At 45.3% G+C, this 17403-nt stretch overlaps 1 protein-coding gene and 1 long non-coding RNA gene across 2 annotated transcripts in view; one reads left to right on the plus strand and one right to left on the minus strand.

Moving 5' to 3' along the window:
- On the minus strand, positions 1-501 carry lncRNA:CR44755 (long non-coding RNA:CR44755). Its single transcript, NR_124689.1, has one exon. It is a non-coding gene; the product is annotated as a long non-coding RNA:CR44755 (long non-coding RNA).
- Positions 502-7668: 7167 nt separating this feature from the next.
- dve (defective proventriculus) overlaps positions 7669-17403 on the plus strand; it is a 42507-nt gene continuing 32772 nt past the window's right edge. The window contains exon 1 of the mRNA NM_057894.4: positions 7669-8453. Within this exon, the coding sequence (NP_477242.1) occupies positions 8388-8453 (66 nt within the window). The 5' untranslated portion in view covers positions 7669-8387. The remainder of the gene's footprint in view (positions 8454-17403) is intronic.

The raw sequence follows: 17403 nt of genomic DNA on the forward strand, positions 1-17403 counted from the left end.
ATATAATAAAATATTTAGATATTGATCCTTGAGCTTCAGTGGTATTGAGAAAATCTCTGTTATCTTCAACTGCCAAAGATCGTTAATTGCTACATCCAGTACAGTACAGTGGACACATGCATGATGGCAAAGCAATTGGCAGTATCCTTCCACCAATTCAAGTCCCCATCCTGTTGGTGAGCCCACAGATCACGCACATAAACCCCATTTGGAACGGCTTAGTTCCCGGGGGTTCGCAGTGCCAAGAATACACGGCCGGTCCAAGTCGACAGTTGTCACTGAATCGAGTGGTGGGGCGATGGAGTGGGTTCTGGCGGGGATGGGGTGGGTTCCGAGGACGGGATGGATGGCGAGTCCGATAGAGAGCTTCTCATCTTGATTTCGCTGTGTGCTGCTGTGCTCCTTGGATCCTTCGGCCGTTTTGCTCCGTCTGCGACTGAGTCCGTGTGTCTGTGCTCGTGCCTAATGTTGTGGGAAATTGCATTAATTATTCTATTAGCAGCGTAATTCGTTCTTAATTGCATGATAAACTTTATTGCCTTTTAGGAGGATTGTGAGCATAAGTACGAGTATAAGTATATATTGCATGGCGTGTCACCCTTCTCCATGGAAGGATTCTCATTCGATGAAATGTTGCGCATAAGTAGAAATTTATTTCACCTAAGTGGGCATCTTAGTTAGAGTGTTAGACTTAAGGTTGCGGTAGCGGAAAGGAGCTCGTCCCCTGTTTGTCGGAGATAGCAACGAATTGCGTAAAATGCACGGCTTTCCAATGGCTAACCGAACTGCTTAGCAACTTCAACCTTTTTCCCTTCAAGAAGACTGTTTATTTGCGGCGACACTGATTAGCCGCGATTTTGAACAGCACTCGAGGCGATCTATCTGTCTATCGGTTGAGTTATCTAAGCGAAATCCAATTAAGCTTTATCGCCTCAAATTAATCAACGGGTAACAGTTGAACACAATAGCTAAGCAAACAGAATTGTTCTTAAGTCAATATTAATCAAATCGCAAAACCAAATGAACTTATCGATCTCAACTGGGTATAAAACAGGCGTACGTATATGGTGTACTAGGTGTTTAGAAGCATACAGCCCACTCGATCGACCTTACCCGCTTTAAAAGATTTCCCATTCGAGATAAGCCCCGTGAAAAGTGGAGTACTCCAACTGAATTCGAATTTCGAGCGATCAAAGCGAGTGATTTGTTTTGTTTGATTTTCGATTTTCTACCTCGATTCGATTCAATTCGATTCAGCAGAGTCCGCTGTTTGTTTAGGCCACGAACACGAGCCGGCTCTCAGTTTTTAACCAATATTTACCGCCCCCAGCCGCCGCCCACACAAAATGTTGCGCCCGGCCTTCAGCGCCCCACCCACAAATGATTTGGCTCTTTAGGTTTTCCAGCCCCCAGTTGCCTGCTGTGCAATTAATTTAATTATGTGGTCACATCAAACTATCCTTTGGTCAGCCGGCTCCGTTGGCCCCCGCACCCGAAATGAGCTGCTTTTAGCGGAAAATGTTTGAAATGTTCTGAAATTGAGTTCAGTCCGCTCTAGAGTTTAACCACATTTCCTGCTAGACCATTGATGAAATTTATGAAACTAGAAAATTGCGGTAAACTCTCCATGAAAGCCTCAAATGGGATGCAGATGCAGTTTTTGGAACAACTTAAAATGTGTTTAGAGTGTTTCTAATTTTTAATATGGTTAAATAATGTTACCTCTTCGTGAGCTGATAATTAACTCAGTTCTTACATTTAGAGCAAATTTTTCATGGTTTTAATATATATGCAATATAAAGGCTCCATATGTAGCTGAATGTTGAATATGACTTTCCAAATTATATTGCAAGAAGCGTATGAGCATGTGATTTGGATCCATATAGCCATATAATATTTATTGTAAAATTCGTTCAAGCCTCCCCTTTAAAAGTTCCATAGATCAGAGTATATTCGCCGGCACTCCACATGTTTACTTGCGTTAATTTTGTAGACCATTTAAAAATAAACCATTACTGAAATGAGCAAATCGCGCAAGGTCCCCGGGTAGAAAAGTGGCTGGAGGTGGAGGTGTGGCAGGTTGCCCTTTTTTGCGGACTAGCAGTCGAGACCGAGACCTCGATGGCAGGGCAAACAAAGTCAAGTGTTGCCCGTAGAGACGGGCACGTGGAAAGCGGATAGAGGAACCCAATTGACTGGCTGCTAGGAAGTCAGGTAGTCTGGCATATGCGGATGCAGATGCGATTGTTTGGCCAACAGGCCAAACTTGACTTTTGGCTAAGGCGAGAGGTCAATATTTGCAAGGGCGATAAGCGGCCTATCGAGTATCTAAGTATCTTTTTAATTAGGGATTTGAGCGGGCGAGCCGGGCCACAATGTCAAGCATCAAAGACAACAGGCAAACAAGGCCGATATCAATTGCCTATCGATCTATCGATCGATAAGCAAACACACACTCGTCAAACATTGTTAGGCGGCATCCACAAAGCGGGGAAAACAATCTGCTTGCTTGTGGACACTGTGGCGACTCCATTTTGGTCTCCGATCTGCCGGTTTCATTGTCAAGCCACCAAAGTCGAGCTCCTTATCGCCGGGCGAAATTTACAAATCGATATCTTGTTCGGTGGGAGCTTTTGATGATGCCGGCCAAACGGTAACCGCAATCACTGCCACATCCGATTCCCCAGATACAGATACAAACACTGATATAGATACAAAGTCATAGAATTCATCTATTGACTTGAGACTTTTTTCTCCGGTATCTCGGTATCAGTTAAATCAATTAAGGCTTTCAAGTGGAAGTTTTGCCGATCGCAACACGCTTACCAGTGTCACTGGGGTCTGGGTGTGTGCAACACCACCCATAACTACCACCCATCACCCATAAGCACCAAGCACCCAGCACCCACCACCCCCTCCGCTTTCAATTACCTCAAGTGGTAAATGTGGTTATTCCATTTAATCATAAGGTGCGACTGGTCCAACAAAGCTCGTACATTGTTTGGCTAATGTCTATGTCTCATACCTTTCAACTTCTTCAACTAATTGACGTGCCTTCTCCGAGCAAGGTTAGCCCTTTGAAAATGTCGGTCAGAGTCGGGATGATAAAGAAACTGATTCAAAAATGATTACATCTTAATCGAACAGTTGGTATGTTCTATTTGGTAAATTCGGGGAATCGCTGTGTACTTCTCAAGAAAACCAAGCAGAGAAATATTATCTCAAAAATGTCCTCTTTCTTACTACCGAAAGAAACTTGTAACTTGGATACAAAACTTATCGGAATAAGTCTAGAACTATTATTGAGATAACTAAATATGAATATACGTATGGCTGCTATTTGCACTTTTAAAGAAAAGTTGAGTTTTAAGGATTTTAACTATTTTTAGCAATCTATTTCAAGCACTCTCCAAGTTCAACGTTGTATCGCGTAATCCTGTTCCTCGATTTTTCGCAGCGCTATTTCCGCTCGAGATCCCATTTTGCGGTTGAGGCAAGTAAATAGCGCGTCGAGTACATTATCGCCTATGTAAGGAGCTCATATATGTATATACGTATCCGCCTTGGTATATAAATTGGGGGAAAAAATAAAGGAAAACCCTAAACTGGCGCAGGCGCACTTCCGCAGAATGCTGCTGAGCTCCAATGGCACCGCCAGCAGTGGATATTCCTGCTCCACCCCACTCCCACCTCCCGGGACGTCGATACTTGAGCCAGGCGAATGGCAGCACTGCACTGGCACACACATCCTGGCGGCAGGATAATACCGAAGCTTCCCTAATCGGGCATTCGAGTTGGTTGGCCAGCAGTCGGCAGGCAGAACGCCTGCTTCTGTAAATACTTCTGTATATAAGTTCTGCAAGGGGCCGATGTCCTGGCCGTCGAGTGTATCCTTGAGTGCTCGAGTGGGTTGATAAGCCAGGCTGCTGCCAGGACCACCCAAAAAATCAGGACGGGCAAGCAGAGCGGAAATGTCAAGTTGACGCTCTCGCCGGAAGTGCTCAGTGCTCAGAGCCGAGGGCTGGGGGATAGAAAACAGGACAATGACAACGATACCAGCGCTCTGTATCCTTCTTGGCATTACCCAGTCTCCGGGCGCTGAAAAAAAGGGGCTGTGATGCGTTTAATCAACAATAAAATCAGAAATCAAAAACTTAATGAATGTCCTTTTGTCGTTACGCCGACAATGACACCGAAGGAGGTTTTGTTCGATGCTGGGGATGGGGCTGTTCCCTGCCGGCCGTTGATGATTATGGCGATGATGATGATGACGGGTAGCTGCCCCACTCCGCCGTAGACCGTTACGGCATCCGTGTCCGTGCCGCAGTGTCCGCCGTGTCCGGGATGATGAGTGCGATGATGTTGATGGGGCAATGACGGCAAAGAGGGCTCTTAGCGCGGCTGATGGCTGCCACATTCCGTAATAGCGGTAACAGGGCATGGCCGGAGCTAAATGGCCCACTGACCGCCCACCGTCGCGTCCACCGACCAGTTCCATCCGCCCACTCCCCAGTCGTTATAGCGTCACGGTGTCTGCCCTGCACAGCTCGCACCCGACGTCGAAATTAATGTATTTGCTTTGGGAATAATTTATCATTGGCATAATTGGGAAATTAATATGTATACTATATTTCTAACAATAATACTACCTTCTAAACGAACCACAACTAAACCTAAGTTCCTTTTTTAATTCGTACTAATAACATTGAGTAAAAATGTATTATGCACATGGAACTAGTACTTCCAAGTATGAGTAAGCTGTATGGAGAAAACGTTGCATGATTTTCAGTAGTCCTTTTCTCAGTGCTCCGGCACAGTGCTCCGGCAAGAACCAAAAAATGAAAAGTTCAAGCGCGGAAACTGTAGCTTTAATAGAAATATTGATTTTCGCGTTCCGCGAGCAGACCTCCTCCTGGTCCTTCCCCACCTCAAAAACTCTCTCTCAGCATGTGTTGGTCTTATTTAAATATTTTTCAGCACCACATATAGACGAACCGGAAGTTGGGGCTCGGTGAATGGGAGTCAATGATGAGTTGGCTAAAAGTAAATATAATTTACGTTCGAAGTATGGGCGGCCAGCCAGACACATGAATTTATTTTTGGCAGGCGGACAATTTCGCAACGCGTTCGGTTGCCAAAAAGATGTCGACGAACCGGAAATTCAAAGTGTGTGCTTCAGCGGAGCAAAAGTCCTTAGAAATGTGTTGGAAAACACACTAGTTTTTGTTAAAGTTACAAATAGCTTATATTCGAAACCATTGCCAATTGCAAATATAGGTTTTATTTATTTCTATGAATTTCAGAGACCAATATTGCTTATCATTTTGCCTTTTCAAGTTAATACTCCCATAAAAACGTTGAAATCCCTTTAACGGAACCCTGGTTCAATTTCTACTTTGTAGTTGGGTTATTAACTTGACTTGTGCTGGGGAATTAATTAAGTTCTTCTATTTGAAAGCTGAAATTACAAGCCAAATAGACGTGTATCTGTGTGGCACATAAAAGGACGTGAGAGTGTGTGTGCTGGTGGGGAGTGGGGTTCGTCTAAAATGCTAAGAGCAGCAAAAGATTTTGAGCCCCGAAATTTGGTAAAGCTCCGCAAATAACGTCGACGCCAAAAAAAGGAAGTTGGTTTGGAGGGGGGTGATAAAACCGCAGTCGGAGCCTCTGGGAAAAATAATATAGGAAGGCGAAAAAGAACAAGATGAAGTCTCCGGGCAAAGCGGCTGCTTAGCCAATCAGCGTGCGGCGGGGGCGGAGTCTAACCCGAACTGGTTTGCCGGCGCTTTTTATGTTGATTTCGTGTTTTTCCTCTTTTTTCGTATCTCGTTTCTTTGGCGTTTTTCGCCTTGCTCATCTCTCTTTGCTCTAATTTTTTCGATGGGTTATCTCGCTCTGGCACGAGTCCATTGGAGTGACAGAGAGGGAGAGAGAGAGCGCTTGTGTGTGTTTGTGTGAGAGAGCTGCCGAGCAAGAGAGCGAGCGAGAGAGCAAGCGCCAAGAGGGAGAAAGGGAGAGCTTGCGCATTCAGGAACTGGATGAAAACTGAGGATATCGTGGGATAAACATATCCAGATCAAGGATTTTTATGTATTTTTATGTTTTGGTATATAGCAGTTATTTAATTTGTATAAATAATTATAGTTGTTTTTTAGAAACTATAAGAGAAAAAGAGGCAGTCTTTTTTCGGTTGAGTTTTCTGAAAACGGATATGAAATCCTGTACTAATTACCAAGCCCACTGTAACTCCACCCTATTTCCATCTTTTTCTCGGCGCAGTGTTTCTCCTACTAGTGCTGCTACATAGAAATCCTATTTACCATATACTTGGACGCGGTTGGCTAAATCCTGCAGCCCGGACACCTAATCACATGTAATGCGCGCGCATTATCTGCGCTCTTATCTCTTATTTTCCGGGGGCACCACCCATCCCGCCCCTCGGCGAAATCCACTTCGTGCCGTGAACTCACGAATCCTCAACGAAGGCCGTCGCCATTCACGGAGGTGCTAAATGCCGAGTGGGTGTAGCCCCCCGACCACCCACCGCCCATCGAGAGGAATAAGCAATGCCGATTTACTCTTTCATCCCGAATGCCCGAACCTATTGCCGCACTGCTCGCACCCGCACCGTCGTAGTTCACGCCCACGCCCACTCTACACGGTGTAGGGATATGTGGCTGTGTGTGTGCGGCATAATTCCACCCGAATTTGCAGCAAATCCATTCAGTTTCGCCACAGCGCACAAAAAATAAAAGAAAACGCGCAGCCGAATGAGCAAGTGTTTGTCGGGGGAGGGGGTTTTAGGCGGGTTGGGCGAAGGCTGCGGCGACGACAAGTGCAATTGTGCGCCGGAACAGGTTTACCCACTGTTCCTGTGTGTGTGTGAGAGAAAGTCGCTCTCTGCATAGCTACTCTCTTTTCTCTCTCTGTCCCTGTGCGTGTGCTTTGTTTTGGTCACTCACTGACGCACACACGCAGAGCTGTTTGTTTGCCTCGCTAACCAGAACGAAATTTCGCAGTATTTCTACTACGCTTTGGCATCATTTCAATATTTTAACAAGATGATACTGTGGGAAAGTGTTGGTAAGCAAAAATTCTTATCAGTTCTAAAGAAATTTACATTTTGAAGAAAATAACGTGACATATAAAGTAAATTTAGCTTTCTAAAATTTGGTGGTCTTTTTAACATTTTTTATTTTTAATTTACTAAGAAAAGCGCCACTTGTTCTTATTCTAAGCAAAGTGGGTTACTCTTATAACAAATATAAAATTTACAGCATTTATATTTTTCCTTTCGTTATATTTAATATAATAAATATATTGATTTTAATCTAATCCTTTTAATTAGAGCCCCATTCATAAGAGCTCAGCTAACTCATAGTTTTACTACCTTTTCAGAGCCTACTACTTTTTGTTACGTTCTCTCTCCCCACTCACACAAATACAAATACAAGTGGGAGAGCGCGGTCGTTGTCTCTTTGACTCACACACCAGTACACATGGACTGGCGGCAAATGGAGCCGCGTGAGAGGACCACGGTTGAAAGGGGGGTGGGTGCTGGCTGGGGGAGGGCGAGAACGAGACCGAAGACCGTCGGCCGAAAGAGACCGAATGCCAAACACCGAGCACCGGCACACCGGCGAATGTGCGAAGGCGAAGGAATGCCGTCAGTTGTGCGACAACTTTGGCCAAGAGAGGATGTCTTGACGCGCGTCCGCTTACTAACACCCTGCGATACCCTGCGAAGAGAGTCCAGAGAGCCAGATCAGTCAGTCAGGAGCAGGAGCCCAAGGATTCGGCACGCCATCTGCCGGAGAAACCAGACAGGCGGACAGCCAGACAGCCTGAACGCCTCAACCTCAACGGTTGGCTGGATTTGCGATTGTCGCATTCGCCAAATTCGATACGCTGCCAATCCTGGTGACGCAGTGACGCGATCAGCTCCCGATTTCATGGCACTAATGATGTCGCGTCGCCCCCAACAGCAACAACAACAGCAAGAAGAGCCCCTGGAGCAATTGGAAGTGCAGCATCTGGAACTAGAGTCATCGAATCCGTTCCACGAAGGAAACGCGCGTTTCACCTGAGCGTGTGTGCGGTTGCGCGCGTGTGTGTGCCTGTGTCTAATTTGCGTATCCGCGCTACTCAAATAAGAAATAAATAGAAAAATCACATCAAATTAAATCAAATCAAATCGAATCAAGAAATACACCTTCCCCCGATCGAATTCGAAATCGAGCTCCCCTTATCGCGGTGACAAATTGCAATCAAACAAAAATCACAGCGAACCATCCAAATTGCAATTAATGCCAAAGCGCCTGCATCTGGCCATAAATAAAATACGTGAACTGCAGACTCAGTGATTAGAACTTTGAATCGCCAGCGAGATGGACTTCCAGAGCGCCATGGAAACCTTTGCCGAAGCCTGGGTGGCAGCCAATGCCGGTCAGCAGGTGAGTTGAGCCTTCAAATTTGCAGAGATATCATCCGCATCACGAAGATTTCGTCATACGGAGAAATTTCATCATCGCACGGCGAGATCGCTTTGCCGGCGGCACTTCACACAGCCATTAGTCAGATACCCTGGCTATCCCCCACTTTTACAGCCCTCCCATTGCCAAATGAATCAGTTGAGTGCAAACAAAATCGGCCAAACGACATATGGCCAAGCTGTAGTGATAAGGGCCGTGTAGATATGCGCTCGTTTCGCTATTTATGCAGATTAAGATAATCCTTATCGGCTGAGATTTTCGAGATCGGTGCTGCGATAAGTCCGCCAGCACCCCGCACCCAACTGTTTACCTTTCCCCGTTCGGTGTGCCCACTAATTGCATTGTAAAGCCGATCCCCAAAGGGGAAAACTGGGAACTGGGGCTAAGTTCCGAGTTCTGGGTTCTCCGCCAGAGCTTTTGCCAGCCAGATAAGATAATCCCGACGGTAATTTTGTCAAACGCTGGTAAATTCGGCATAAGGCGATGACGAACTTAGATATCGAATGTGGCTAACGGGGTGGGGATACTGGCGGTGGGGAGCGTTAGCGCCCCCAGCTCATAGAGTGCATGTCGCGTCATCTCTGTGCGCGCCGCTCTTATTTTTATCAGAATCGAACGCCCCTGTCACTGATATCGCAATTAATCCAAATAAGTGCGATAAAATTGATTATGAACATGCTGGCGTGATTAGTCCAGCCCAACTCCCTCTCTGGAAAAAGTGGGGGATCACTCATACACATGTCCAGATATCTGGGTGTGTGCCTGCATGTGTGTGTGTGGTTTATTAGCAGACATAATTGATTATGTTGTGTGAGTGTAATTATTATTTATCTGGCTCTGCGGTATGACTTCTGCCTTTGGCGCTCAACCCATTGGAATCGGTTACCCAAACGCCGAAAACGGGGGGTGACTAATCCAAGAATTTATGAATTTTATTTCCAATCGGTTTCGAAAACATCTCTATGTTGTATATTTAAAAAATCCCAATCTCGCGAGGGACCCACCGTCATTGTCTTTAAGCCGAAATCATGCCACAAGAGTTATTGTACTGGCCAAATCTGTGATGGCTTCGAAAACAAACAGCTTAGAGTTATTTCGTATACCCTAGCCATTGGGAATACTTACATTTTTTTAAGAGATCGATTGAGATTACCATATTTGTAGAACCTAGCAGTGCTTCCAGCAATTTAAATAGGTCCACAGGGATTGTTTTTTGTTCTATGTACGTCCACGTGGCAATGGTAATTGCAAAATCTTTGCATGTTTCCGATAAATGTAACTTCCTCTAAGTTTGCTACGACGAATGTGATGATGCAATAGTTTTGAAAAATTTTATATCGATTAGATCAGAATCGATCTAGGCTAGAGCATTCGAAACTTCGGCTTTAGAACCATTCGTTTTCTTTTTTATTTTTTGACAGTTTTATGTGTCGACGCATATGCTTAGTGAATGGGATTAAGATAAGACGGCGTAAGTTGCTCGAGAGTCAGATAATAAACCAGAATGGTCAGAAGGGGCATAAATAAATGTGAATTCTTTCAAAACTATGGCAAATCATATTGTGCGAGTGTGAGTCGAATTTTTTGTTGGCCCGGCCAAACTAATTATAAAGCATTTAGCTTTATTGTTGTGATAATTTCATTTCGGGGTTTTTCTAAGGGCGTAATATCGAAATCGAACGCGGCCAACAGATAATGCCGTCTCTTCACACCCGGTTAGATCACCTGGCCGCCTTTTGAGCAGCCAGATAGGCCGTCTTATAAATTATAAATGGTTCGATTTTGTCTAATCTGAAAGTGTTAGTCGTTTGTGAATGGGGGATGGGCGGGGACAGCCTTAGGAGTCAGATAATGGAATATTTATTAATTGAAATCTTCTTCGCCGCTGCTTCCTGCTCACCGTGCTCGTGATCATCGAATAGTCGTTTCATTACCTCTGCCTCGTTTTCCCCAGCGATCTCTCGCACCAAGACTAATGGTAATCGGGGTTAATCCGGCCGCGCATCGAATCGCAGCTCCAATCAAATGCATTCTTCGCCCTTTCTTCTGGCCCTGCCCGTCTGCCCCTCTGTCGGCTTCCCCGTCTGCCTTCCCACGTTTTCGGTTTCGTTAAATTCCGGTAGTCAAATGTCCATTAAATGCCGCTCATAAATGTCCAAACTGTTTGTCATCTTTGTGGCCCTGTTGTTGTTGTTGTGGCCGCCGCCTCCTGACTTCTGGCTTTCTTTTCTTCCTTGGACTTGGGTCCACCACCACTACTACTACACCCTAGCACATCGTTCAATTCTTCTGGCGGCTTAGGCGTGCTCCTCTCCCCCCGCAGTTTCTCCTGATCTCTTTAGCCGCTTGGCTGCTAGTGCTACCTGATTGTAACACATTTTTAGCATTCATTCGACAGCGGGCTCTCACTCCGCTTTTGCGATCTGCTGTCAGTTGAGCGGCTTTGAGGCTTTTTACGGCCCGATTATGCGCCTTCGCTGAGTTCGCATATAGGCGATATAAACGTATTTATTAATTATTCAAAGCCGATTGGATTATAATAATTTATAATGATTATTATCATAAGTCGGCGGACTTGGCCTCAGATTCAGATACAGCTTCAAATACAGAATCAGATACATATTCAGATCGTGTCTCGATTTCGATTGTTGTCCGCACTGCCAGAGTTTCGCTCCAATCAGACTGAAAGCTGTGACAAGTACCCATGTACTTGTGGAACAGCGGAAAACGCTTTAAGTTAATTACACGATGTCATAGCATTTCTATTTCTTCATTTTCGTTATTATTTTGGCACTTGCGGAGCGGTCTTAAATCAATTCCTCACTATTTCCTGATCGCTTTTTTTTTTTTGGGGTGCTCATGTTCATGGCATTTCGATTCCCCACTCGGAATCGCTTTCAAAGGCGCCGCTCGGGCAGCTCTCTCCTCCTCCACAGCTCCTCAGATAATCAACAAAACGTGTTCGACTTGTCGAGGTTTTCCTTTCTGCACTTATCATAGAACGAACACCTTTCGGTTTTTGTTATTGTTGTTGTTCTTTCATAGCTAATGACACCTTGATAAAACGATTTGTAAGACATTGCGATAAAAGCGGTTCAGGCTTTGTAGCTTAAGGCGAACCGAAAGCTGATAAAAATACAAGCCGAACAACAGAATGGGAAAAAACGGAAAAGTTCGAATGATAATGACAACTTTGGGTAATTAATTTGTAGGGCGGCAGGGAGGAGGAGTGCGTCTTTCAGTATTTGCTTGGGCATTTGTCATTCAGCTTAATCGGAATGCACAGGCTGTGACAAAACACGGCAAAAGAATCGAATTTTATACAATTTACGCATTTCGAAAGTCATCATCTCTGCCGAATGCTGCCTTCCCCATTGTCACCTTTTTCATTCTTAATTAGTGGATTTAGCTTGTTCAGCGTAGATATACGAGATCGACTTCTGAATTCAGAACTCAGAATTCTGAATTTTCAGCCCCTCTGCAACTATTTTTATATGGGCCGCCCAAATCCGTTTTCCCCCGCTCGGGTGGACATAAATTTCCGAATGTTTTGAGAATTATGACAAGTGGGTTGGAGACAAGTGGAAATGAAATGAATATGTGGATGGCATGTACATAAGTATATATAGGGTTGTGTATATATAGGCTGGCAATTCAGTGATTATAAACTTTGGTTCTGATCACGATGACGATGATGTGGGACTTACATGAAGGTATTTTCGGTGCTGAAGATTTATTAGTTATCACTAATACGCCCCGTTGAAAATCATAAGCCGCCACAGCAGCCGGTGATTTCTACAAGTCACAGCGACAATCGGCTTCCGAGCATATTTTTCTTGAAGCCCGGTGTCAAAGAGTCGGTAACCTCGTCTTATTTAAAGTATTAACTGCTAACTAATGTGCGACACATTATAAAGAGCGATCCGCGACGAGACGCAACCAATACCAATACCAAAACCCAAACCGAAACCGAAACCGAAACCAAAAAAACAGGTGATCGCCGGCACAGTGAGTAAAATAAGCGGCGATCATGCCTGGCATCGACAAAAGGGATTATATTTCCTAAGCGGTCCCAACAAAATGTGACCAAAGCTGGAGCGACTGGGCATGGGTATGCCGTCTGGAATCGCATTCAGTGCCCGATCGCTGAGCTGCTTAACTAAATCCGGCTTAAGATCCAACACACAAAATTAATGTCGTTGAAAAACACAGCAAAAGTCACACATTAACAGCGACGACGATCGCGCCCAGCTTGGTGTCCCAGGAAGTGGGGATCTGCCTCTGCCCCTGTCCCAGCCCCTGTCCATCCATCGGCTCCTTCTGCTAATGGGTAATGGGCAGCTCCATGATGGGCAATGGGCGATGGCTAATGGCGAGAGGAAATGCCCGGTGTGTGGACATCTTACAGGGGATTAGTTCGAGTTTGCCGGCCAAAACGCGGAATGCGATTGCGAGTGCGGGAAAATAAGCCAGTTGCACTTGCTCCCCGTCCGTCGATCGATTCAAATTACCAGCGATTTATTGGCGATCGCCAGCCTAGCTACCGTGATCAACTAATCCACTTATCAGTCTGCATCTGGACAGCCCCTCCGTTTCCCGCAAGACTTCCTTCCTTTCGCTCTCAGAAATTATACCATATGCCCACTTTTAATCGGCGTCATAAAGTCGATCATTAACCAGTTTAATCTATACAATGGGTCACCAGCCGCCTTTTATCCAAATCTAATCTATTCCAGCAATACCACTCCCCCCTTTCAAACGTACTTGTGGCCAATGGCTAATATCTAAATCTGTAAATTGGTGTGTTTGCCTTTTATCGGAGGCCTTTCAACTGGCCAAGGGTCCCTGGGACCCGAAAGCCAGAGCCTGACCAGCGTTATGCGAACACATGTATCGAATGTCGCCGAGTTAATCTAATCTGGGGAATTATGCGACCGTTTCGGGAAGATAACCGCCGCAAGTCCGAGAACCAAATTCGATAAATACCCAGTGCTATCATATAATGAAGCGCCCCCAAAATTTCCAGTCGGAGCTAAGTAAACAGAAATTGATTGATTAGACACACAATTAAGGCAATCACATTTGATTTTGAAACACAAATGGGGGCAGGGTGGCTGATTCACAACCATTTCACTCCTGCAGCTGCATCTTTTGGGGGTCAAAGACGAGTGTCGACTGGCGATGACCCATGCCAAATCCCATTGCTTGCGTGCTCGACACCCACCAACCAACCCCCCATGCAAACCCCTCCAAAAAAGGTGGAAGAAATACAAATCAATTCCTGTGCAAATTGAAAGCGGTTGCAGGTGGAAAATCACCTGGAAAGTGGGTGGCTCGCATGTCAGACGGCGGTAGCCGCTTATCGGTGTCATCGTATTTTGTTCCCCACACGCCGGATGCAATGCATCTAAACCTGGCTAAACTTTGCGTGTTAGCCAAACCTAATCCAGGCTAAACGAGGGACTGGGGCTTTTTGGGCCACTACCATGTGATATTCTGTGAATGTCAGCTAATCTGCAGGGCAAAACGAGGCAGCAATTGCACAAAACACTAATCAGAGAGAGTGGGGCTTGCAGCGATTCCCCATCACTTTTCTTCACCCATCCAGCAGGAAGTTGTCACCAGTTACTCAATCACTCATTCAGTCAGTTGTACATTCATTCGCTCATTCATTCATTCGTTCGTTCGGTCGCAGTAAACCCGAGGGTCTCGTGAAGATCATGGAAATACGCTTATGTCGGATTATCCCATAATTTATGTGAGCTGTGCCCTGGCCAGACAATGGATTTGCCTTTCCAGCGCACAAGAACTCACACCGGAGCTCACCTAATTGCCACGATCATCAGAGGTAGCTATGGCCATACGATATAGTATAGTAAACAATATAGAAAGGAGGCTAATGACAATGGCCAGAGGAAGCGTTCTCGGGCAGATGACAAAACAGAAATTGTGTCACTCGATTGCAGGATCGGGAGGCCTTTAAAAAACGGAGGAGAACAGAGCAAAAGTAGGGAACCGGAAGCGTAATCGAGCTAAACGAACGCCGTCGGGGAAGTGATCAGATGTGCGTGTGTGTGTGTGTGTGGGTCAGCCCATTGTGCCAAGGAAGGAAAAAGATGAGCGGGAAGCGCTAAGGAAAAACGCGATGAGGAAAGTCAGAAAAGTATATATATATATATATATATATATATTTCTAAAGAGAAAAAACGAAAACAGCACTACCGGTCAAAAGGGAAGGAACTGGAAGGGAGAATAGGAACAACTGGGAAAAAACTAGAAGACAACCACCAAAGGTCCCCCCACGTGCAATTAATAAATGTAAAAAAAAAAGTGAGGGAAACGACAAACTGGCCATAGGAAAAATGAGGTACTGAGGCACCTCGCTACCAGATCCCCGTAGCTATGGCAATGCAAACAGGTGAGGGTGAATTACTTGTCCTAGACAACTTTGCAGTCAGCTGGGAACAGCTGAAACGACGCCCAGGCGATGCGAGAGATACGTATCTGCTGGATGCAAACTGTATCTACTGCAGCTAATTAACGAAAAAGTTTCGGAGTGATCGCTGGTAAACGGGAGTGCCAAGATTGCAATCTAAATAGCTGAAAACGTTCGTATCGTCAGTTCGAAATCAGTCCATACTGTTTTGTAACTTGAATTTAGCAATTGGGTATATTTTTATAGTTAAGGTACTTTTCTCGTCATAAAGATGAGACTATTTTAAAAGATATAGCTTGCAAAAATTCAAGTAATGGTCGAGCTAAAGCGGAAGTGCGAAAGCATTTCATAGTTTTTTCTTAGATACACCTTTCAGAATTTCCGTTGAAAATTCTGTGAAATACTTACATTTCCTGTTTGCCGATTTTCGGGCATGGAAAACGTTTTCCGCTTAAAAATAAAGACATATTCCAGCGTTTAGAGCAGAACTGTCGCCAAAAACTGTTTGGCGAGCGGTAAATATATTCGGAAAACACATTACCCAGCGAACGGAATCGTAAAGTCGGAGCGTTAGGGCCTCGAAAAGGGGGCGGATCCTGGCGATGAGGAGGACCCATAAACTTACATAGTTGGGCCTGTTTAAAATGCGCTTAATAGTTTCAACATGTGGCGTGGAGAGACAATTAGGCAATAAAATTAATTCACACCAAGAAAAGCATTAAAAGCGACGCCAGACGGAGCAAGGTGCCGCATTTTCCATTCGCCATCCTCTGCTTTCCCGCTTGCCATTTCCCACTTGCCACTTGCCACTCGGAGTTTCCACTTGGCCATGCCACATTTTCGCACGCATAACTCGGAAATTGCAACTCCATGGTGGCGCGTGTCCGCCGACAGTTGGCCATATCCTCCGCCACCCTCCCGCGGCATTAGCCAACTCTTTAATTGACTTTTTTACGTTTGCCTCTCTGAATGGCAACAGCCATTTGTCTACGAATAATTAAGCCGATCAGGCCAAACAAAAGTTTGCGCCTGGCGGAGAACTGTCATCGGATGCGTAAAATCATTATTCGCAATTGCCGGGGAACTAAAAAAAAATATATGAGCCCTTGGACTGCGTTTATGGGATCAGGATGTTTGACTTATTTTATCGCCACAGAACTTTATATATATGGTGATTTCTTTAGTTTAATTAATGGTAATGTGCTAGTGCTAGTATAGCTATAGCTGGTTTTTTGGAGCTATTGGAGCTATTTCCTTATTTCCTCGAACCTCATAGATAACTGTATAATATTGTATCTTTTGGCGAGTGCTGCTTACTCATTTTTTTTTTTTGAAACAGCACGTGCTGCTTGTGAAAACCAGAATGCAGTCGGCACACGCTCATCTGGCGGCTTCCTGTCAGACCTCAGGTTTCACTTTCTGGATCTGGATCTGAAGCAGGAGCAGCAGCAGCAGCAGGAGCAGTGACAGCGGCAGGACTTGGAGAAGTAGGACACTGCTGTTTCCTATACAAATGAGGGTGCTGCAGCCAGGGCTCTCCACATCCGATGTGTGCCCTGATATGATAATCTCGCCATCGAGAGCTCGCACCTCATTTGTGAAACAGCAATTGTCTAGAGGTCTTCCCCCAATGCATTGTGTGCCGATGCCGAGTGCTTCCTGTCTCGATGTGGCAATAAAAACGGGAATACTTCCACTCGAGTCCAAGGTGAACCTTGTGTGTGCAAGTTTGTGTGTATTTCTGAATGCCTAATCGTTTTCCCCCCTGGAAAAGAGCGAAAAAGAGGGGCTGTACGTCATTTGGTCTCTTATCATTAACGACTTTTGTTCTTTTTATTCCCCAAACCATATATCGCGCTCTGGAGATCTGAAGTCTGGGGTTCTTTATCCGCATCCCTGGGTATCGCTGAAAAGTGAAAGCGGGGGAGGTAAAAAGTGACCTAACGCAATTGGAGCAAACATTTTAATTGACCCCGATGGGGAGAAGTCTGAGCCGCATATCCTTTGGTCCTTTGGCCAGTGTGCTTTGTCCTGACTGATCTAATCAGGCTTCGTTACCGCTAACGGTAAAAGCTCACCTGCATTTTTACCACTCCATTGCATTGCTGGTCCGTTTGAAGCTCACATGTCCTGCTCACATCCTGTTTAGAAACGGTTTTGTTTTCTTTCGACTGTCTGCTCTGAGTGCGGCCACATTTATTCTCGTTTTTTTTTTTTCGGTGGCTGCCCAGTCTGTTTAGGCCAAAAGCCACACAAATTAAGTTAACTTCCTGTCTGTCTATGGCTAATAGCAAATTAATAAGAGCTTCCGGTCAATTTGGCTTGCGGTTTTCTTTCGCATTTCCCTTTCGTTGGCCGCCGTTCGTTCTGTTTTATTGCTGATTGTCCTGTGGCGGTGGGTGTGACCCCGACTCGAAACTTCGCGACAGCTGTGGAGGGAAGGTCTCCTCGGCTCTGGCTTTCTCCCCTCAAGTT

This window comes from Drosophila melanogaster, chromosome 2R, assembly GCF_000001215.4.
Source record: "Drosophila melanogaster chromosome 2R".
In the NCBI taxonomy this organism is placed as follows: domain Eukaryota; kingdom Metazoa; phylum Arthropoda; class Insecta; order Diptera; family Drosophilidae; genus Drosophila; species Drosophila melanogaster.